The sequence below is a fragment of the Ictalurus punctatus genome, chromosome 28, assembly GCF_001660625.3.
Source record: "Ictalurus punctatus breed USDA103 chromosome 28, Coco_2.0, whole genome shotgun sequence".
Classification (NCBI taxonomy): Eukaryota; Metazoa; Chordata; class Actinopteri; order Siluriformes; family Ictaluridae; genus Ictalurus; species Ictalurus punctatus.
In genome coordinates this window covers 3,377,322-3,399,561 of record NC_030443.2, presented here as the reverse complement: position 1 = coordinate 3,399,561, position 22,240 = coordinate 3,377,322, and the positions used below count along the sequence as shown (strand labels likewise).

At 36.5% G+C, this 22,240-nt stretch overlaps 4 protein-coding genes across 4 annotated transcripts; 3 read left to right on the top strand and 1 right to left on the bottom strand.

Moving 5' to 3' along the window:
• Window positions 1-1,030: 1,030 nt before the first annotated feature.
• mia (MIA SH3 domain containing) lies at window positions 1,031-2,829 on the top strand. Its single transcript, XM_017459826.2, has 4 exons — window positions 1,031-1,218; window positions 2,043-2,176; window positions 2,370-2,480; window positions 2,577-2,829. The coding sequence occupies exons 1-4, from the start codon at window positions 1,089-1,091 to the stop codon at window positions 2,598-2,600; spliced, it is 399 nt and encodes a 132-aa protein (XP_017315315.1). The 5' UTR covers window positions 1,031-1,088; the 3' UTR covers window positions 2,601-2,829.
• Window positions 2,830-2,911: 82 nt separating this feature from the next.
• On the top strand, window positions 2,912-5,784 carry cfap68 (cilia and flagella associated protein 68). The gene is made up of 3 exons (XM_047152000.2): window positions 2,912-3,450; window positions 4,713-4,782; window positions 4,908-5,784. Exons 1-3 carry the CDS (start codon window positions 3,235-3,237, stop codon window positions 5,108-5,110), a joined length of 489 nt encoding a protein of 162 aa, XP_047007956.1. The 5' UTR covers window positions 2,912-3,234; the 3' UTR covers window positions 5,111-5,784.
• A 754-nt stretch (window positions 5,785-6,538) lies between these two features.
• Window positions 6,539-7,765, bottom strand: LOC108259964 (insulin). The gene is made up of 3 exons (XM_017459823.2): window positions 7,665-7,765; window positions 6,890-7,070; window positions 6,539-6,785 (listed from the first exon to the last, which is right to left on the bottom strand). The coding sequence occupies exons 2-3, from the start codon at window positions 7,065-7,067 to the stop codon at window positions 6,637-6,639; spliced, it is 327 nt and encodes a 108-aa protein (XP_017315312.1). The 5' UTR covers window positions 7,068-7,070; window positions 7,665-7,765; the 3' UTR covers window positions 6,539-6,636.
• A 6,404-nt stretch (window positions 7,766-14,169) lies between these two features.
• Window positions 14,170-21,775, top strand: LOC108259740 (uncharacterized). Its single transcript, XM_047151935.1, has 10 exons — window positions 14,170-14,230; window positions 16,387-16,437; window positions 17,012-17,052; window positions 18,298-18,374; window positions 18,658-18,869; window positions 19,309-19,556; window positions 19,708-19,830; window positions 19,953-20,097; window positions 20,307-20,342; window positions 20,710-21,775. The coding sequence occupies exons 2-10, from the start codon at window positions 16,389-16,391 to the stop codon at window positions 20,979-20,981; spliced, it is 1,203 nt and encodes a 400-aa protein (XP_047007891.1). The 5' UTR covers window positions 14,170-14,230; window positions 16,387-16,388; the 3' UTR covers window positions 20,982-21,775.
• The last annotated feature ends 465 nt before the right edge of the window (window positions 21,776-22,240 follow it).

Genomic DNA, 22,240 nt, shown 5'->3' with positions numbered 1-22,240 from the left:
AGCAGGAGGCCGTGGAACTCCTCCTCACTACTTCCTGTTCTCAGCTCTGCAATATTTTACCCCAGGAGGAACAGAATGCTTACTCTTCCAAAGAAAGCTTTGAGTGAATCTGTGTTTCTTTGGTATGATGCCATACTGGATTCAGGATGTTCTACAAGATACGTGACAAATACTGATTTCTTTGTGAATCATTTTGCATGATTTACAGTGAGAAGTTTCACTGTGCACTGCACATTTTAGTTTTTTTTTTTTTTTTTTTTTTTTTTTTTTTTTTTTTTTTAAATCAGCTGCAATGCAAGTGTTACTCAGTGAGCTCTTGGGTTGTAATGTTATAGCAAGGAAATCTCCAGGAGCTTTGACAGTGCACTGCGTTAGGCCCTTGTTTCAAACCACACCACATGATCCTGTTGTTGATTATTTTCCTATAACAGCACACCTTTTAAATGTTTTATTCCTTACTTTAAATCGATTTTATAGCAGATTACACCACGTATCCATGGCCTTGTAGTTTGTTTGTAGAGAACAATGGAAAATATATTTGACATATGAGCATTTGTATTCGTCAATGCTTTCATATTCATATTCATATTATTATTATTTATTGTGATAATTGTGCAATAAGTTTTCGTTTAAAGAATAATATCAGCCAATTACTGTAGACATTCAGATTGAATATATAAATATGTAGAGGTTCAAATTGAAATAGCAATGGCTGAATTCTTAATAGCAGAAGGAATTTATTTATTGATATTGTTATTGTATTATTTTACAGGTCGATGAACTGCTTTTAGTGCTTAAATGCTTTTTGCGAGTTACTCTAAGAGTCTTAACATTATGATTAGAAATTGTATCCAACATCAGCCAGTTAAGAGATACTTTAAACTTTAAAAATTATTTGTGAATACAGCTTCTTCTATACTACAAGGCAAGCCTTTCTCTTCCCAGAAGCACATGTAGCCATCATTCTATCCTGTGTTTGTTTGCAATAGCTGGTGGGAGTGGTGTGGAGGTAGGGCTTTTACTGGATTCCTTCCTCTGCCCACAGCTCTGCTCCCCCAAACCCCGAGCAGACTCCAACCGTATCAACCATGAAGGGACACTACACTATCTGGGCGCTGCTCTTGGTTCTGTGTGGACTGCTGCCGTTATACACAAAGGGTGGACAACAGATGCCAAAACTTTCAGACAAGAAGCTGTGTGCTGATGCAGAATGCAGCCGTGAGTAGTAACGTGTAACAAAACTACAGTATTTGTACTGCCAGGTGACGGTACTTTTGCGTGAAAAGATTTTTGCATTGGTATACTGCTATGTTGTTTGCTTGTTACAAGTAGAATTATTGAATATCATGAATGCTACTGTATATCTTTTGATATTGGTGCAAAATAAAAGCCGATACAATTCTCTAGTATTTTTCTGAAGCAGAAATGCTGGATTTCAGTTCTACTGTGGGTTATTAAGGAACATTTCACCCCGAACAATATTTATAATCAACATGTGATCTTCAATGGAATCCAGTATTTATTTTGTAATGAATAAACAAGTTCTTTCATCAACAAGTTGGTGTATTTTCACTTTGGTGAATGGTTTCCTACATTACCCACAATTCCGTTCAATTCCTGATAGTGGTGCCAATCAGATTTAGCCCTCAATTCATCTCTACATAAAGAGAGTCATGCAGCAGTTCTTTAGTCCTTTAGTCTGTCCAGTTATTTCACTTCCATGTCTGTACACTCTGCTCAAACAGATCAGCTTACAAAGCTTCAGTATTCATGCTAATACCACCGTTAACATCATCGCATACCTAGATCGCTAACTAGCCGAGCTAAGTCTCTGCCATAACTCGGTGAAATTAGTGAATGAGAAAAGTAGCTCTTGCTCTTTTTTCAGGAGCTAACATTATCACTTATGATTGAAACTTGCTGAATATTTTCTCTCCTATTACGGATTTTTTCAACATAAACATATGTTTAGGGATTTTCTCTGCGTTTCATGGTGGACCTTTCTTTTAAGTGGCTAATATGGAACACTTATTTTCCACCAGATCCCATCCTTATTGCCAAAGCCATCCAGGATTATTATCCCCAGGACTGTCGCTTCATTCCCATCCACCAAGGCCAACTCGTCTATGTCTATTCCATGCTGAAAGACCGGGGCAACCTCTTTTGGTCTGGCAGTGTAAGTTTTCGGATCGTAACACTTTACAGAGCATTATTTTATACTTATTGATAAATAAGTTTTATTACAATGTCTGAGTGTGATTGACCATAGACCATGCTAGGAGCAGCTTATGTGGGACACAGAGAAGCAAAGTTTGTTCGTAATTCTTTGCGAAAATAAAAAAATAACCACATATATGTATGTCTATCAGGTCCAGGGATCATACTATGGTGACCAGGAGGCTCGGCTTGGCCATTTCCCCAGCAGCGTAGTTGAAGAGACCCACGCTTTAATGCCGGCTGAAGTTGAGGTCAAAACAAATGTATGTATTGCATGCTTTTTAGTACACGTTCTGTGTTTTTAACTAACAAGAAATGATGCAAACTGGTTTTATTTATTTATTTATTTATTTTTTCAGAAATGGGACTTCTACTGCCGTTGAGATGCTGACATCCTCCAATGAGAGAACATTATTTTCTTGCACTTTACAAGTTCTGCTAGCATGGCATGCATTGTTTTTCTAACACACTGGCTTATGGACTGGCTTCCTTAAAAACCCATTACTCTAGAACAATTAAGAAAAAAATCATGTTTTAATTAAGCTTAATTAAAAAAAGTAGCTACACATTTTTTATATTGTTTAATATCAAATAAACGCCAGCTGCTACTAACGACTTCCGTGTTGTTACTTGTATCACGTGACGATAAACAACAACAACCACAACCAGTGACAAGGGCTGCGTCTAAAATGGCGTCAATTTTTTTTAAACTATAAGCGCACTATTTAAGCTGTAAAAGCAGTTCCAGTAAGTGCACTTGTATAAGAAGGTGGGAAGCCATTTAGGATTTGGCCGAGCTCCGCGCGAGCTTCTGTAGTAGCCATAGGAACGAATGATGACAACACAAGGTGCGCGAGAGCCTTCTTCCTCTCTTCAGGGAGTTTCAAATCCAAAGAAGCACTTCGTATTTTATTTTTTATTATTTTAATTTCCGTCCGTGTGTTAAAGTAACCTAAAAAAACACTATTTTTTTCCCAAAATAAATAAATACATTTTTAATCACCTAACTATCCAGGGATGGAAACCAGTTCACCTTTTTATTATATGCTTCCGGCTTCCGGTCACGGTGAAGTTTGGCGCGATTTCACAGAAGAAGCCAAGTTTCGCCAATATGGATGGCGCTGCTTTACTAATGAGGAGGATTATTCAACCATTACCCTGATGGGAAACTGGTCGGAAAAAAGATTCGACACTGGGAGAGCGAAAGCGTTACGACGCCCTCTGCCGTCCCAGGTTTGTACTGCAGTAATAGCAAACATTAATAGCAAAATAGCAAAAAGGGTAAATGCTTAATTAACCCTGATACACTATATAGCCAGTAAAAAGTAGTAGAAAGCCTTCCTTGAAGACTGGGTTAATAAATCCCAGAGCCATGGTTTCGCCTGGTTTCCCACTGAAGCTAAGCAGGGGTGAGCCTGGTCAGTACCTGGATGGAAGACCTCCTGGGGAAACAATGGTTGCTGCTTGAAGTGGTATTAGTGAGGCCAGCAGGGGGCGCTCACCCAGTGGTCTGTGTGGGTTCAACCACACTGTGCTGAAGGTTCCTATAACATCACGTCCCAAAGTGTTTTATTCCCCTTACACCACAGTGATTTGCCAGACATGATGTTTTTTTTTCAAGTCATGCTTTTAACCACATAACTCCTCTGTCCTAAAGACCATGGTGGAAAGAAACCTTCATCATATCAATGATCATAAGATGTTCTTTATTATATAACACATTGTTTTAATCTGTTTTTATGATTATTCTTATGATTATGTACAGTGTTTGTTTACCACACCAAGTTGTTATTATATGCCACTGTAAACCTGTGATCTGAATTACAACTGGCATTATTGTCAAATCTGCTTTTCTGTCAAATGAATCAACGCCTTCAGAGATTTCAACAGCACCATGATATAACATGGTATACCTGGTTTGACCTTCGAATCCTTCATGTGTAAAGCACTTTGAGACTTTGAACTTGAAATGAAAATAGCTATATAAATAAACATTACGTTACATTCCCTGCAGGAACAGTATAGTATAGAGGTGGTAATTATTGGTGACTGGATTTTATCTTCACCATTTATCAAAGAGATATAATCAGTTTTACTGAATGGTGGGAAAATCCATGGCCTTTAAACCCTGTGTTTGATTCATACCCGTGACATCATTTGAGAGCTGAGCATAAATAAACAGCATGGCTCAGTAGGTAATAGGTGGCGTTGTAGACTGCCCTTCTTACTACTGTTTCAGTTTGACGTCAACAAACTCCACTGTCATGCAAGTCTTGTGACATCACAGGCGTGTGTGTATAAAAAGTAAGGATTTTCCAGCATTTGAGAACTGATAAACAAATAAGCGCCAAAATGTATTGATTTAAACAAAAAAAGTCCAGTCACAAGACTTAAATTGTACAGGAGGACATTTAACCTGACCCAGTTGACTGAAGCTTTTTGCAGATGATGTTGTTGTTGTTTTCAAAAGCATCACATAAAATTTATTCCTGCAGTTCTCTCACTACTATGACACCACATACTCCTCCTCTTACAACAAGGAAGAGAAATCTCCTCTTTACAGATGTGAGTTGTCTTTCATATATATGTTTTAATTAATTAGTTAAGACACTAATGAATTAAATGGGTGTCTATTTCAGTCTGACGGATAAACAGGACCAGTTTATTTCGATTGTTTTGTGTTGTTACAGCTTTTAAGAAAGAGCCCAGAAGCTTCCCGGGTCATCAGCCCGAACTGGACCCACCTCACACCAAACGTGTGCCGAACTCCTGCTACAGATTGGACTTCGGTGGGCGCCACTCATCTGGACAGACCAAAGTAATCCAGGAAAATATTAGCAGGGAGCTGGACTCATGCATTGCTTCCAAAAATTGCTCTACAGCTTTTCAGTAAAGTCGAGTCTTCCTTCTGCGTACATGTCCGTGTTGTGTGAAGAGTGCATAACTTATTCTGTTAAAGATGTTACAAATGCAATCGTTGATTATTTTTGTTTCTTACTAGAACAACTAACGAGGGAAATACAAGTGTATTATTTGTCTGGTCTGGTCTGGTCTGGTATGTTTATATGGCACTCTGGTCAATCTTTTTATAGATTGATTTTATAGACCCCCAAGAAAAACATTGGGGATTCACTCTGATTGATTCACTAGCGAAATCAAAGCTCACTCATGACGACTGTGATCAGTTAACTGTGTTAGAATTGTTATATGCTTTGTATTAAACAGCATGGCACATAGAATACTGTGCAAACTGGAAAGTGTTCTCTCTGGAAAAATAACTATGTGTTTGAATGAATGTGTTTTAGGTAAGTTTAAGGGGCTTAGGTTTAATCCTCAGCTCAAGCATTTCACCGCTGTCCATGAGGGTTTCCTCTTGAGTCCTCCCACCACTCAAAAACATGTCAGTAGGTGGATTGGATGTGTTTTATTGCCCTTAATTGTGATTGTATGTTCTCCGAGGTGAATAAATGACAAAATAAAATTATTTACAGTGGCAAGAAAAAGTATGTGAACCTTTTGGAATTTCATGGTTTTCTGAATAAATTTGTAATAAATTTGTCATCTTAGTCAAGGGTATTGACAAATATAATGTGTCTAAAATAATAACACACAAAAAAAATTCTGATCTTTCATGTCTTTATTGAGAACAACCAAAAAAATCTCACAGTGTTTGTCATTGTTTTAATGGTTATAATGGGAATTGTGTTGGTTTGAATGAAACTGTAATGGTCCCTGTGGGTCTCTACTGGACTCTACTTTGTTGTCCTTCTGTTGGTAACATGTTATGTCTAGTGGATACCATTAACAACCAGTAATGGTCATAGTTTAAAATGGTTAGCTGGTGGTTTGTAATTGACAGATTTTTATTTGTTTGTTTTGTTAGGGTAAAAATGACCCGGAAAATACGAACCCATTTATGAAATAAAATGAACCCAGAATTTTTTTTGTAAAAATGAAACTGTCTTTTGGGTTGAAAAAAACAACCCGTTTTGCAGGGTTAAAATGAACAACCCAACTTGATGGGTTAGATTAACCCAGAATGTGTTCTGTCCCATATTTACCCAGCCGTTGGGCTAAAAATAACCCAATTTGGGTTGTTTTAAACCCTTTCTTTGGACAAACATCTGTTAAACGTATAAATGTGAATATTTTTAGTATCCTGCTTGACAGTTATTCGTTCTGTTATATCACGGGTTTTTTTTTTTTTTTTTTTTACTTAGTCAAAGTCTATAATGTCTGATTCAAGTGATGTTCTTCATGGTCTTGTTTGTATAGTTCATGCTTTACGTGTCACTAAAGAAGAATCGCGACACTGTAAACGTTCATTTGATGTACCTTTTTATTTTCTAGGGAAAACCCCCACAATTAAGCAGGCCATCGTCTCATTCGCAGCAGGTGATGCGGCAGTTTTCTGGTGTTTCAGTTGCAGTAGTTTTGCAGGTCTTGTAAGCTGCAGGGTTTATGGCAGCACAGCTCCACAATGCCTCTCTTCACCATCAGCTCACTGTACTCTTTATAGGGGTATTCAGCCAGCTCGCCCTCCGGAGCAGATTTCGGGGGAAGGAACCCTGGAAAAAGGCCTCATAAATCAGTCATCCAAAAACGATGGTTTATTTTGAATCTGAGGATAAACACCGGAAGGAATCTCATTTAAACATGAATTCTTCCTTACCCAGCAGAGGATCCACCTCTCTTTTAGGGTTGTAGAAGAACCCGTTCGGACCACAGACTAGGTACAGGGCTTCAACCAGGTGAGAACCACACAGGTGTTGGGGTGCCACAGCATTGACTCCTCCACTGTAGAATGCCAGCAAGAACAGCAGAACACCACCCTGGAGCCAAATTGCCATTGTCTGAGTGACACAGCGGGGCAGGAACAAGAAAAGAAGAACACTGTATTTGATCAGACACCGTGTAACTAAAGTAAACTATCCCCACTTGGGATGAAGTGGAGACCCAACAGGAAGCAGACACACATCACGAAGTGTTTTATTTCTCATTATATATAATTATAAAATATCATATTACACATATCCCATTATAATGTCATTTTACAGATAATTGTCTGCCTGAGAAACAAGTTAGTTCCTGGGTTAAAGCAGCTATAAGCAACAATTCTCTCGAAGGTTAAAATTGTTTAGGAGTTAGGGCTCTTACAAATTTGTAAGAAATCGAGTCAAATCTTATTTTACAGCCGAAATCTTTCATGTTTCTTTCCTTTTAGAAGAAACGCTATCGAAAGGAAACTGCGATGTTTTATTTGATCCCGATCCCACATCTGTACGTCATTGTTCGAGATATTCGCATCCGCTAATAATCTATAGCAAAGTATAACAGAAAATGTAAATATCTTTAAAGCAGTATAGGGTTTGGCTAGCTCTTCCGAACATATCCACAACCCAAAAGAACCGTTAAATAAATAAATGATAGAGATGTGATTGTCTTACCTGTGTTAGTTGACGGAGGAGACGCTCTGCGAAGGTGGTCGGAGACACTGAGAGATCAGAGATGGTTGAGGACGAGCCGTGGCTCTTCTCCACCTTTATACCTGAGCAGGTCGGCTTCGTCAGAGTCAGCGGAAAAACAGTGCATCAGACGTGCACAGAGCCTCTAATGCTGTTAAGTGGCTGTCCAATCGCACATGCCACATTAGCTGTGTTTGTTCTAGCTAATTCACTTTTACGCCTGAATGGACTCGACTTCCAGAGCAGACGCCCGCTTCTTCGGAAAAGTCGCGTGAACGTAGGCGTACTCCTTCCAGCGTGCATTTGGAGAATTTCACTTCAAATCAGTTCGGGAATAAAAGTTCATCAGAGCGAACGGAACCCTGAATCATGGGTCCAGCAAAGTGCTACAATTATTGGGGATTAAAAACAACAACAACAACAACACCCTAGTAAACAGGGTGCTTGCTTCAGAGGGTTACAGAAGGCGACAGCTGTTGGGTGTAATTTGTGAAGATGTTTTACCTGGACCAGAAACCAGGCAAAACCATTAATGAGCTCCACAAACACGGGCGATACGACACGTGTTAGTGTTTCCTGTGCTCCAGCGAAAGGTTGATGACCAAACTGTATTGGTAAAAATGAACATCTAACATTTATAAAAGCACATCGGGATCCATCAGGCATAGTTAGATGGTCGCATTTGATTTGTTTTATTTGTTATAACTTTGTTAAAGTGGTGGAAATCACAGCACACCATTATCGAACGTATTTATTATTTATTATAGCTGTTCTTATAGTTAGGATCCTGTTTTACTGGAGAACTGAATGGGTTTAACTCAACTGAGCAACTCGTGAACATGAAGACCTTCTTACCTTCCTGTAGACTGCAGTATAAATAATTTATTCACTTGAATCAAATGATAGGAAACATCTAATTTCTCCTGATTTGTTCGACTCAATTAATTTCTCCTGATTCATTCGACTCAAATCATTTCTCCTGGTTCATTCGACTCAAATCATTTCTCCTGATCCTAGTCCTTGGAATTATTTATTTATTAATTTTTTTAAAGATAGCCCGGTCTAAATGTTGAAAACCTTACAGAGTAATGCAGTTGTTCATGTGAGCAAGATCATACTTCTGAGCGTTTATTTTTATTGTCTGCTATGTAAAAGTTGATGTCTGTCCTAGACTAAACAAACATTCTCATCTGAAACACATTGACACTAGTACCTATGGGTTGAACTACTGACTAAGGACTAAATCTGAGTTTGCAGGACAAGGTTAGACTTTAAAGGCGATTAACCTCACTGTATTTGACAGCTTGTGTTTATGTTTATGTGGAGCATCCAACATCCGAGGCAGTACGAGTTAGTTGTCGTTACTATAGAAACAACGAGCAATCAGCTTCGTGAATTCAACTGCGCTTCGGTGTAAAGAGTGAAAACGCACACGAAGAACAACTTCCATAAACATGTTTAGTTTTTTTTATTAACAATAACAACAACAACAACAATAATAATTAAAAGCGCCAGAACGGCGCGGGAACGTACACGAGGACAGCCAGCAGCATAAGGGTGTAAGGAAAGAACTAGAATGTAACACGAAACATGTCAGGAAGTCACTGTGATTAGAACAGAAGTTTGGCATTGGAGTTTAACGTCGTGTTACCTTATGCAGCCATATAATAATAATAATAATAATAATAATAATAATAATAATACTTCAAAATGACTTACAAAATAAAAAAGATATGATTGAAATCTGAATGACAAAAGTACAAAGAAAAGAAATATTACATAAACTTTTCAGTCTTATTTAGCCTCTTTCCCAACTTTTGTGTGTGTGCTGAAAGCATTAAATTCTAAATTTGTTTATATTTACAAAATACAATTAATTTGGTCAGTAAAAAACTGAATATATTTTCTTTGTACTTTTGTCAGTTAATTAAAGTTTCAAGAGACTTGACAAATCACAGATTTTTGTTTTCATTGTATTTTAGAAAAAAAAAAAATCCAAAATTTTCTGGAAATGGGGCTATTACTTACAAAAATCTTTGACCCATTCTTTGGATGTAGCGTAACAAATTCCAGGCAGGTTTGTATAACTGGATTGAGTTATGCAAGGTGTGCACCTATATTGCCTGGAATGTATGAACAGCTTTTAAACCATGAACAGCACTTCAGTCATTTGTTAGTGACAATGGCACAAACACTTCTCTCTATTGCTCTCTCTCTCTCCCTTCCTTCTCTCTCTCTGATGCAGACTTCAGACCGCTCTCTGTCTCACATACTTCCCGCAGCATCATTTCTCCCTTCCTCCTCTCTCCCCCTTCCTTCTCTCTCTCCCTCACCCTTCTCTCTCTTCCTTCTCTCTCTCGCTTCCTTCTCTCTCTCCCGCTTCTTTCTCTCTCTGATGCAGACTTCAGACCACTCTCTCACATACTTTCCGCAGCATCATCTCTCCCTTCTTCCTCTCTCCCCCTTCCTTCTCTCTCTCCCTCACCCTTCTCTCTCTCTTCCTTCTCTCTCTCCCGCCCCCTTCTCTCTCTCCTCTCTGATGCAGACTTCAGACCGCTCTGTCTCACATACTTCCCGCAGCACATCTCTCCCACTTCCTCCTCTCCCCTTCTCTCTCTCTCTCTCTCTCTCTCTCTCTCTCTCTCTCTCTCTCTCTCTCTCTTCCTTCTCCCTCTCTGATGAAGACTTCAGTCTCATCTCTGTTCTGTCTCAGACTTCCCGCAGTCGCGGAATCATCTAGAAAGGATAAACAGAAAACACTCACACAGTGCAGTGTCATTAATTACACCTGATTTTTGCTTTTAGGATCTTTACAGGTGCAGCAAAAAAACAACAACAACAAAAAAAAAAACCTTCGAATATCATGGAAAAGTTACATTTTTTTTCCACTTTAATCTCCAAATATCGCCTCCGTCTTGTTCCAATATTTTTGAGATGGTCCTGTATGTAAGTTAGCGTAGTGTGTCACCCCCAATATTGTGGAAATACCTATCTGCCCCCCCATATATAGTACAAAATATTTTCTATATGTCCCCCTTTAATGAACCCTGCCAACGGATCTGTCTTTTCTTCATCTGTTCTATTTATTTATGTCTATTCCTTTTTAATATATTTCCGTTTGTTAAGCTAAATAGGTGTGTGACCCCCCTCCAATTGTACACTTGGTTGCTCCCATACTCAACACTAGTTCAGTGAATGGGCGTAACCATGCATTCTTTGGGGGGGGGGGCGTGTCCCTACCAATGTTGAGGCTATACCAATCTGTCGCCCCCAATATACAGTACAAAATATTTTTATATGTCCCCCTTTAATGAACCCTGCCAACGGATCTGTATTTTCTTCATCTATTGTATTTATTTATGTCTATTCCTTTTTAATATATTTCCGTTTGTTAAGGAAAATAGGTGTAACCCCCACTCCAATTGTACACTTGGTAGCGCCCATAATCAACGCTAGTGGATCGGTGATATATTAGCCGCTCAGTCTGTAAGAAATGGAGACAGCATCCAAGTGTAGAAAAGTGCAGCAGAACATACGGGCTTTTATTCAGACAGTCAATAACTAGATACCTAAATAGTAGGTGACCTTAGATTAGTATAGAAGTCATCATACCATGGCTTGGTTTGTTCTTAAGAACGTCAGTTAACTGTTGATATTTGCACACCGGTGAAGTAGGCTAGGCTAACGTCACTTCCGGTTTTTGACCATTAACGGTACATTCACTTGCACATCCTCCCGCCGAGTTCACTGTGAACCCTCACGCTGTGACAGACTGTTATTAATGCGAGTGAAAGTGAGGAAAGTTGCACCGCATTTCGTTCCTTATATATTATATATACTGTTACATTCCTATTTATATTTATTACATATTTTGCTTGTATTTTCTCAGTTGTAAGTCGCTTTAGATAAAAGCGTCTGCTAAATGAATAAATGTAAACGTACTCAGATGCCGGTGACGCGCGTGAAGCTCACGCAACCTTTAGCTCCCTTTGAAAGGGAACAACGAAATTGTTCGCGAAAGAGTTGGTTCTCTGGGTCGACTCTTTGAATCGCTTTCTTGTGATACACGTTGGGAGTCGACTCCCAGAGTCTTTTTAGTGGTCAGACCGCCTAGAAGTACCGGTCGGGTTTATTTTTGAACTGACGTAAGAGTGTGTATTGCAGTAAGTATTGAAGGTGTATGTAGACGTTTATCAGCATTTTTTTTAAAAAAAGTAGCTGGTTACTTTTAAAAAGGTGATTAAGTAAGGCTAAATTTGACAAATGCATTTATACTTCAGTTATTTAGAAAATAACAGATAAAAGCGTACTTTTCACCTTATAGCAGCTATAAACAGTTACTAAAGGGCTAGGAAATGTAACTTACATGTTACTGAACCCTGAAGATTTTTTTGTGGTGGAAAACTACAGCTTTACCTCTAACTTTTACACAGCTCTGACACTGGATACTCCTTCCATAAATGTTAAATAAATGTCTCTCACAGAAAAGTTCACCATATCAACAATTATGCAAGTTTTTTTTAAAATTCCAATTTCTGTTTACGTGGAGCATCTGCTGTATAAGTCCTTGTGTAGTTGTTGGAACAAGTGCATTAATATAAACTAATATAAACCTTTTTTCTTATTATTTAAATTCCCAATTTTCTACCTAATTTGGTTTTGGCCAATTCCCTCCCATCAGCCATTTCACCCCATCATATAGCAACCGGGAAGGGTGAAGTCTGACGTGTTTCCTCTAGACACGTGAAATCACCCAAATGCTTCTGTCCTGAGTCACAGGACAGCATAACACTCTGAGGAATGAGTTATCTGCCCTCTTCCGCATACATGAGCTCACGATTAGATAATGTCACTGTGATTTACAGAAGAAAGAACATGGCAGAGAACTAAAGTTGTCACGATACCATAGACATAGCTTATGATACTATACACGTATCATGCAATATTGTGTTAATTCATAATTCAAATCTACAAACTGAACCAAATTTGCAGAAATGCAACAGACAAACCGAATTTTCCTCTGAATACTTTGTTCTTGAGTTTTTCCAACAGTGAGTTATTCATTCTCATTGATAATCATTCAGTTAGCAAGCCACATGTTTCATCTATTGTTCCCTAGAGCAATGAAATCATGCAAATGGAACTCAGAGAACTAAGAATAAACTCAACATTAGGAATAAATAACTGAATTTTTTTTTTAAATCATAAATTTGGGAACGTTAGCTCGCTTACTGGCAAACACTGCTAATTTTTGTATTTACACACGGCGATTAGCATAATGTATTACTAGCAAACAGGACATTTTTAAAGATTAAGGTAAAAAATTTACAACGCATTCTGTAAATAAAAACAGAACGTGATGATTTGCCAGTCTCATAAACCCGGATGTTATTCACAATAGAACGTAGAAAATATATTGAATGTTTAAACTGAGGAAATGTACTTTTTTACAGAAAAAATATAAGGTAATTTGGAATTCGATGGCCGTAAAACATCTAAAAAAAACTTGGGACGGGGGCAACAACAGGCTGGAAAAGTAAGTGTTTTCTTTTATTCGATATGTTTTCTATGTTCTATCGTGAACAGCATACGGGTTTATGAGATTTACAAATCACCGCGTTCTGTTTTTATTGACATTTTACACAGCGTCCCAGCTTTTTTTTGGAATCGGGGTTGTACTGTACATTGAATGAAGTGCCACGAACCTTTGTGTATTCTGCACAAGCAGAGATGTGTCGTTTTAGCAAAAATAGTATTAACTGCTGCACATACAATATTACTTATGATACTACCATTTAAAAAATATAGTGGCATTGATGGTATTTTGAAGCTTTAATATCGTGATACTACCTTAGTACCGGCATACTGTGCAACCCTACAGAGAATCTACATATGGCAACAACCAAAAGCCTCAGAGTGTCCTTGACTGACCCAGCCAAGGTCCAGACTTGAACTCAGAGAACATTTATGAAGAGACCTGAGGATAGCAGTTCACAGACACTCCTCCTCCTTGAGAGGAGCTTGAGAGGATCTCCCAGGAAGAATGGGAAAAGCTGTTTAAATCCAGGTAGCAAAGATTGCAGACATTTCCCCACAAAGAGAAGTATCTGAAAGTTATCTGAAACCCAGTTTTTCTAAGTAGATTAAGGAGAGAATAGACACTTTCAATAGAATAAAAACAGTTTTTTTTTGGTTTGAAACTTTGTCACTGTCGTCACTGTTTTTTTTCCTTTTAGTTAAAATATTCGTGCAGCTTTACACGTTTTAATGTTTTTATAGTATTTTTTTCTCATCCTTGTTCTGGTACTGATGATGGTGCTGGTTCTGACGCAAACTCCCAATAGATAGAAAAATTTCGAGTCACGGATAATAGCAACTTTTTCAAATGCTGGGGGAAATTCTTCCTTTAATTAGGGTTGCATGATGTCTTTACATTCCTTTGGGTCACCTATATATAAGCTTCTTTCATCTTAAAATGAAAGTACAAAGAAAGTGTACATTGCTGAACTGCTCATAAGTCATTTCCTCAACAACACTGAGAGCTTAAGGTAGGAATCAGTAGCACATCAATACTGCTATTTCTGGAATGTGTTTTAAATGTCCATCTTGAATATTTTTAACATTTTAATCGAAAACCTTTCATTTACCATTTTACACAAATGTATTATTTTTAATCTGAACTATTTCTATGGTTATTCTACATTAAAACCTGTTTTATTCGTAATGTGCTTTTATAGGCCAGGGGCATTTTTCATCAAGTTGTTTTCATCGTGAATTGTTTTCATTTAAAACTTCAGTTTTAAATAGCCATTCTTTATCGCAAAGCATTGTATGCTTTTATTGACATATTGTTCTGGTGTGTTCATTGGGTAACAGTTTAAGAAAAGGTATGTTGCTGTGTTTTGGTGGATATTTCCGATCAAACTTTAATTCAAGTCACTTCGTTAAAGCACTGATGAGAAAACGCAGTGTTTTCATTATGTCTTGTTGATACAAAGGGGCAAAATACCTGGGCTAAAAAGAACCCACTTTGGGTCAATCTAGAAACAGAACTTTGGGTCTTATATTGGCTAAACCAGCATGAGTTGGTGAGTTGTTTTAGGACGTGGCTTGGTAGTCTATTTTTTATTGATCACAACTTAAAATATAAATGTGTATATATATATATATATATATATATATATATATATATATATATATATATATATATATATATATATATATATATATATATTTGTTGTTGTAAATGTTTTAGGTCTTGTGTGAAAATCATGAAAATGATTATGCTTTAGGTCATATTTATGCAGATATAGAGAAAATTATAAATATACACTGTGTGTGTGTGTGTGTGTGTGTGTATACATAGTAATATTTATTATCCTCCCCGCCCCCCACCCAAAAAAAAATAAAAAACCCTGAAAAATTCATCATGTTCTGCCCAAAGCCTCATCATAGTCAGAGTAAATGTGGAAGAATAAAAATAGTCTTTATTGTTAGTATGCTGGCTTGCCCATTAATAACTCAGTTTGAGTTGAGCCAACATGCAAAAGCCAGCAAGTTCGAAAAACAATTCAGTATTTTCCAATATTTTACAGCCAGCCTGAGCACCATTAATGTATATTAGTTTTTACCAGCAGTGTCCCTCTGGCCAACTGGCATATCCACGGTGACTTGCTGACATAAACCAGCACCAGAAGCAACATAACATATTTTAGTTGCTTTGTTTTTCTTCAACAATGTGTTTACAACAGTAAGTTTCTTGTAAATGAAGCATCTTTAGAGATTCGCAGAACCGGCTCTACGAGTATAGCTCATTGTCTGGGACTCTTTGATATTTCAGGAATTTCGGGGATATTTTGATGGGTATCTTATGTTCTTATGTTAAAGCTGCAGTTTACATACATACATATATATGTATATTACTGTGTGCTTGGGGGCCACTTTCTAAATTCCAAATTTAACTTTTACTTTACAATCATTATTAGGCAATTAAAAACTTTCCTTAATGTGAATGCGAAGACAACTTGGTAGTAGCTTTGAATGATAAACAGTTCATTTTATCTTATTAGCTTAGTTGTAATTTATTTCTATTATTAATGTTTCTGTTATTAATGTTACACTTTTTTTTCAGTGCTAATCTTTCGCATTGCCTATACAACTGAATTTGAAATGGTCTTTTTGTAATAACCTATTCACTCTAGCACTTTTACAAATGAGCCTTTATGTAATGAATGAATTCACTGGGTACTTTCAACTGCTTTCATGTTTTGTAAGTTGCTCTAGATAAGACAGATAGGACAGTTCTAGATATCTGCTAAATTACTAAATCTTTGTAAATTAATAAATTAGCTCTCTTTGTGCACTTCATTTCAAGTTGCACTACAATAAATGAAGCTCTGGGGATCTGCATTTATCAAAGAACATTGATGAATAATACTAAGTTATAATTTGGCTTTAATGATGCTTATGTTTTGTATATGTCACAGAACCAGTTTTATGATTCATGTCTTCCTCATTCCTGTCCCAGCTCTACCTGCCCCGTTATCATTGCTTACACCTGAAGATGCGTCATGTCTTTAGTTTCTTACCCTGGTTTCATGGAGATTGTTCTGATTTGTCCTGGTTGTGATGTCTGTACAGTATGACACTGGAAAATATTCATTAACAAAATGTGTTTTAATCTTGCATTGTATATGTGAAAAAGAGATGGAGATACAGTCAAAGATGGCCTTCATTCACCTCCGTTATGGATCTGGTAAGATTTTAGATCAATGTCATCTATACTCAATCATATCAATTATATCCACACATGTCAAATGTTTATTGTAGAGTCTCACACTTTCTATGAACTGCTGCTGTAATCATAAAAGAGACAATCCATGTCTTCATTCCAGCACTCTTATTCACAATACCTAACATTCTGTGTCCTTTCAACCAGGGGCGAATTCCCGACCAGGTCTACTGGTCACATGCCCAAAAGGTCAATTAATTTCGACTGATTGTGAATTGTACTAATTCGCACACAACGCCACATCAGCTGGGGGGGGGGGGGGGGGGGGGGGGGGTAATGTTTTACAAACATTACCCTGTAAAACCCTGATATTGTGGTTTATTATTATACATGGTTGAGAAATACATTCAACATTCTATAAATATTCCAAGAATGATTAGTGATTCACTAGTCAGATCAAAGCTTGATCAAACCTGTTGGTATGGTTGAAGTCTGAATATTGAACAGCATAGAATATTGTATGTTGTAAAGTGTAAATAAATAAATAAAAACAATTGTTTATATGTTTTGCTTATTCATCACACTGGGACTAAAAAAGGAACTAGCTCCAAATCTACTCTACACACTGACCCTGGACATGTAAGTATCATTGATGCTGTAGACTGTAGAATCTAATGTTTAAGGGTGTGGAAGACTCGGGAGGCAGGTGGGATTTTAATCTTCTGACTGATCAGTGTAAGCACTGACCAAACTTGGCCATGCCCGTGTATGCCACTCGATTGTTTGGTTGATCAGAATTTTTAGGCAACACTTTCTTGTCTTAATTGAATTACTAGTCTTATTAGTCTTTCTTATGTATTTGTAATTATTAATCAATTAAAATTAAATTCATGTATACAATCGAGATAAATAAGCTATTCAGCAGTAACTCATTGCTAATTATACAGTTTGAGGCTCACATTATATGGTCTCCTAACACTGTATGTAAATTTACCCAGACTCATGAGCTCTTATAGGACACAGATCACATTTATTTTAAAATGTAATTGTTCCTAAGAACTTTATAAGTAAAATGAAGTCCATAGTTTTTATCAAATAATACAAAAATGAAATCTTTCTTTTTAACACAGAAAGCACTGCTTATTTGTCTTTGCAAAGCTTCAGAAACTGAACATGCCTTAAATAAATTCTTTAAAATGATGGCTCAAATTATAGCTAAATCGTATATGGAGTCTTGTTAAAACTCATTTTAGAAATTAGTTATGAAGGGTGTATTTCTTCAAAACTTTAAAAAAATAAATAAAGTGTGCAATGCGTTCAGTTCTGGAGGCGGTATGAAATAACTTTCACCATATTTCAGAGCGGATGTAAATTTAACGAGTCATGTAAGTCTACTGACTCCAAAGGCAGAAACTAATAACTAAAATGTACTCTGCCAGTCCAAATTTAGTACACCCCTGCTCATAGTAGGTCTTCGTTTTTTACTCATTTCTAATATTTTGGAACTATAAAGAACCATTAACACCATGAAACAGCACATATGGCATTAAAAAGTGCCATATTTAAAAACAGAACTATTTTTGTATTTAAAAGTATTAACAGTATTCCTGATGAACCTCTTAGCATCTCCTCAATGAGCTTCATGATTGAGTTCCTCCCGTGGAAGCTTTTGTTAACGTTTACAATTAGGCCAAGGTTCTCGCTGCTTCTTCTAAGTAAAATTTTTTACATTTTATTTAGAAACCTTTCATCCGTTATCTTTTATTAAAATGCCTACAAGACAATGAGAATACTTCAGTCTAGTGTGTTCGCATGCTTGACTGGTCAGTAAAATGTGCTCATGCAATAAAACTGTACACCTATTTCTCCTATTTTGTTTAACAGCCCTCAGCAGACCCTGAACTTTTTACTCCTATTTTGGATGTTAATGGTGCTGAGGATAGGAACACGGATGAATACAGGTAACATACCTGCAGTTTTAATTATAGTGGTCCAACCTTTGTTTAACACTCTGCCCCATCAAAAACTTTGCTAGAAGAGTAAATTAAGAGTATATTCATCATATAATGGTTGATTTCCCTTAGTCTATATTAATGCACCTGACTAGCAAACTACCTCGCTACCACCTTATAGCCACCTTCAGTTAATAAATTCATGATTTGTCCACCCCTTCATTCTAACAACCTCTTGATTACTGACATGCATATAAGAATATGCTTGCCTGGGCTTTCTATTATTGTTCAGGTTCGTCTGCCCTCATGCTGGTCATTTTAAGTGCAAATTGACCAACATTGTGTTTGAGATGGAAAGTAAAGGGGAAGTGCTGTACAGAATAGTGTCCTGGGACTGCCATCTCTTAAATGGATTACCCCAAAAAGAGCCTGCGGGACCTCTGTATAATATTGACAGCCCTGAAGGTTGCATCCGTCGTCTGCACTTTCCCCACTGTGAGACCGGTACGTTGACCTTTCACTAACATTTAATAAAAGGTGTGTACATGAATATTGTGTGCGATGCTGCAATATTGTACTTAACATGACTGAAAATGACTTGTAAGTTTAAAATGAGAATAAATTGCATATAGACACATTTGTAATAAAAATCATTATTGTAACATACACAGTGTCACTATATAGATGAATAATAGCTGAATGCCGCACCAACTAAATATTGGATTTGAACTATTCCTCTCAGAGGTTTTTATTTAGCAAGTGTGTGCATTGTCTAGTAAATAATTTTTTTTTTTTAACGTCATTTTTTTGCTTGACAAAAATAGTAAATATTTTTTCTTGATAAATTTTAGTTTACAATTTATTCCCATTGCTGGTTTAATATTTTATCAGTGTTTGTTAACATCATCTACAATGCTTTATTGTGGTTATTTATATGTTCCAGGTAAAGGCAAGGCTAAATTGACTGTGGCACATGTGGCTGGTGGTAATGTGGAGATCATTCAGCCGCTAACAGTAACAGACACGCACGTGATCATAAACATTCAACATCTCTCCCCCTTTGGTTTAATTTTGCCATGGACTAGATCTCCCATCAGAGCCCAAGTTCTACTGTTCTACAAAAGAATGACAGAGCACAGGAAGAGTAAACTGCGCATCCACCTCTTGCCAGCAAATGTGCCAGTTAAAGAGGTCATTTATTTTACTCCATATTTTTTATTTTACACTTTCTTTTTATATATATATATGAATGCAAATTTATCAGCATTTTTTTTTTCTTTTTAGGATACTTTTCATTTTAGTATTTAATATTTAAATTTAAGGCTTTTTCTTGCCCTTAAAGGTGCAGAAACAATACAAGAGCTACACATACATTGATACAACCTCCAGTTGTGATCTGAAACCTGGTAAAAAATACAAACTGCTCTGTAACACTACTGAACTTGATCACACACTCAAACCAGAGGTAGAGTACATCTCATACCATTCATTATACAAGAAGCTCATCATGAACACCTTGGTCATTTTGGTCAAGCGTGATCGATCTTAGGCATTCTGGAATTATCTCTCAATCACCTGGTTCCTTAGGCTGTAATATTTCGTCGTGACTGCGGCCCCAACTATCACTCTACATTCGAGGTGCAGTTAAATATCAAAGCTGCTGAAGTCACATTAACTCTTTTGGATAGAAAAGGCAAGGAGGTGTGGACACCACCTCCAGTCTTGCTTACAGGTAAGTAAATGTTCATTTTCTGAGATGCACACTTTCAGAATGCTATAAAGAAGTGAGAGTGGAGATTCATGCATCCTGTCAGTGACGATACAGAATGAAACGCCCCCTACTGGTTTCTTCAAAATTAATAAATAATGTTTGCTGATTGTCATGGACTGTATTATATAATGTCAGTGAATCTGGTCTTGTTCTTTGTCTTGTCACATCAGGTGCAGGTGCAGCCTCACGCCAAATGGATACAACAGGTAAGACTGATTAGCTCTGACTTTAACATCTTACCCACTGGAAGCAAGACACTCCAGAACCTCTCACACATTAGACCCTACTACTGCAGTCTTTTCACTGTACTGACCCAGTTTTCTTAAGCAGGGCACAGGGACACATCCAAATATTTTTTAGGCTGTTGAACTTTTCTATGGAATTATTTAAATGGAATACTACAAATCTAACAATTTCCTATAAATATTACTGGTGCATGTATGAAAATAGTTCTCCATGGGCCTTATAGGTTCATATGATTTCCCAATCCAATTCATGTGAACACCAGATGAATCCTGTTGCAGTGGAAATGTGGTGCTGTTTACAATCATTTGATTATCATCTGTATTTCAGGTGCTGACTTCGTGCATAAACACAGAGAAACACTGATTCAGAGATTTAATTCAGTAATGGAGGTTGCAGACTGTCTAAACAGCAAGAACATGATTACTGTTGAAATGTACAATAACATTCAGGCTAAGCCAACACCTCAGGATCAAATGAGAGAATTGTACACATGTCTCGACTCAGGGGGAAGAGTTGCGAAAGAAGAATTCTATGACATCCTTGTAAGGAGGCACAGTGGGTTAGTAGACGATTTGAAGTCTGAATTAGATCAGGCTTAGTCAACACTTAATGGAGTAAATCTCACGTGCTGAGTAAACGACATACACACCCACACATTATGCTGTATTTTATTTTTCTCACTGCTATTGTGAATATGACACATAAAAGTAAATCTTACAACTTTATTTTCAAGTAATTTCCACATCTGGGTGATATAAAAAAGGTGTACATTTATGGTTATTCTGATTATTATGTGATTATTCGCGTATTTTTATTTCCAGAGGTTTGATGAAGTACTTCATATGGACATTTTAATTATTGTAGACTATATTGTATCATATTTTTAATTGCTGTATCTGAATTTTTAGAGCAGGGGTGTCAAACTCTTTTTTTTTTTACAAACAAATCTCTTTATTTACTTTATTGCTGATTCTGAGAGACACCTTAAAGCGTCATATTTTCAGTTTGTTAATGAATAATTACACTTCATTAGCATAGTGTCAGTGTCTGAGTTTGTGGCCCTGTGTTTATAGCTCTATTTTGCCCCCTAGTGGAATAACAGAGACTAACACTTCCTGAAATCTCATGTACACAAAACATTGATAAGTTATTTACACATGTATAAATTTTGTCTCATTGCCTTTGCTTTAAATGATCATATAGAGAGTTTATATACAGCTACTGCTGTTACTACTGCTATTAATATTACTATTATAATGGCTACTACTGCTGCGACTACAGCTATTAATATTATAAATACTACACCGCCTACTAAAAAGATCTGTAGTACAACTAAAGCAATTACTGGTAACAATTTTAATACTAAAATCAATACTACTACTACTACTACTACTACTACTAATAATAATAATAATAATTATAATCTAATAATTATTATTATTGTTTTTGTTATTGAGGTTGTTGTTGTTATTATTATTATTATTATTATTATTATTATTATTATTATTATTATTATTATTATTATTAGTAGTAGTAGTAGTATATTTGAAATAAATCATTATAGCATAGAAGTAAAGATGCTATAATTATTTATTTCAAATATACTACTACTACTACTACTACTACTACTAATAATAATAATAATAATAATAATTATAATCCAATAATTATTATTATTGTTTTTGTTATTGAGGTTGTTATTATTATTATTATTATTATTATTATTATTATTATTATTATTATTTGTAGTAGTAGTAGTAGTATATTTGAAATAAATAATTATAGCATCTTTACTTCTACAACATGCAACGTGCATGTGCTACTACTAAGGTTATTCCTTAATACTACTACTATTACT

Excerpts from the sequence above, each read along its gene's own strand:
- mia (XM_017459826.2), top strand. The coding sequence starts at position 1,089 with ATGAAGGGACACTACACTATCTGGGCGCTGCTCTTGGTTCTGTGTGGA. Across the intron at positions 1,219-2,042 it reads TGCTGATGCAGAATGCAGCC|ATCCCATCCTTATTGCCAAA; the intron begins GTGAGTAGTAAC and ends ATTTTCCACCAG. Across the intron at positions 2,177-2,369 it reads ACCTCTTTTGGTCTGGCAGT|GTCCAGGGATCATACTATGG; the intron begins GTAAGTTTTCGG and ends TATGTCTATCAG.
- LOC108259964 (XM_017459823.2), bottom strand. The coding sequence starts at position 7,067 with ATGGCAATTTGGCTCCAGGGTGGTGTTCTGCTGTTCTTGCTGGCATTC. Across the intron at positions 6,786-6,889 it reads AGAGGTGGATCCTCTGCTGG|GGTTCCTTCCCCCGAAATCT; the intron begins GTAAGGAAGAAT and ends GCCTTTTTCCAG.
- LOC108259740 (XM_047151935.1), top strand. The coding sequence starts at position 16,389 with ATGGAGATACAGTCAAAGATGGCCTTCATTCACCTCCGTTATGGATCT. Across the intron at positions 18,375-18,657 it reads AGGAACACGGATGAATACAG|GTTCGTCTGCCCTCATGCTG; the intron begins GTAACATACCTG and ends ATTATTGTTCAG. Across the intron at positions 19,557-19,707 it reads CAAATGTGCCAGTTAAAGAG|GTGCAGAAACAATACAAGAG; the intron begins GTCATTTATTTT and ends TTGCCCTTAAAG.
- cfap68 (XM_047152000.2), top strand. The coding sequence starts at position 3,235 with ATGGAAACCAGTTCACCTTTTTATTATATGCTTCCGGCTTCCGGTCAC. Across the intron at positions 3,451-4,712 it reads GACGCCCTCTGCCGTCCCAG|TTCTCTCACTACTATGACAC; the intron begins GTTTGTACTGCA and ends TTATTCCTGCAG. Across the intron at positions 4,783-4,907 it reads GAAATCTCCTCTTTACAGAT|CTTTTAAGAAAGAGCCCAGA; the intron begins GTGAGTTGTCTT and ends GTGTTGTTACAG.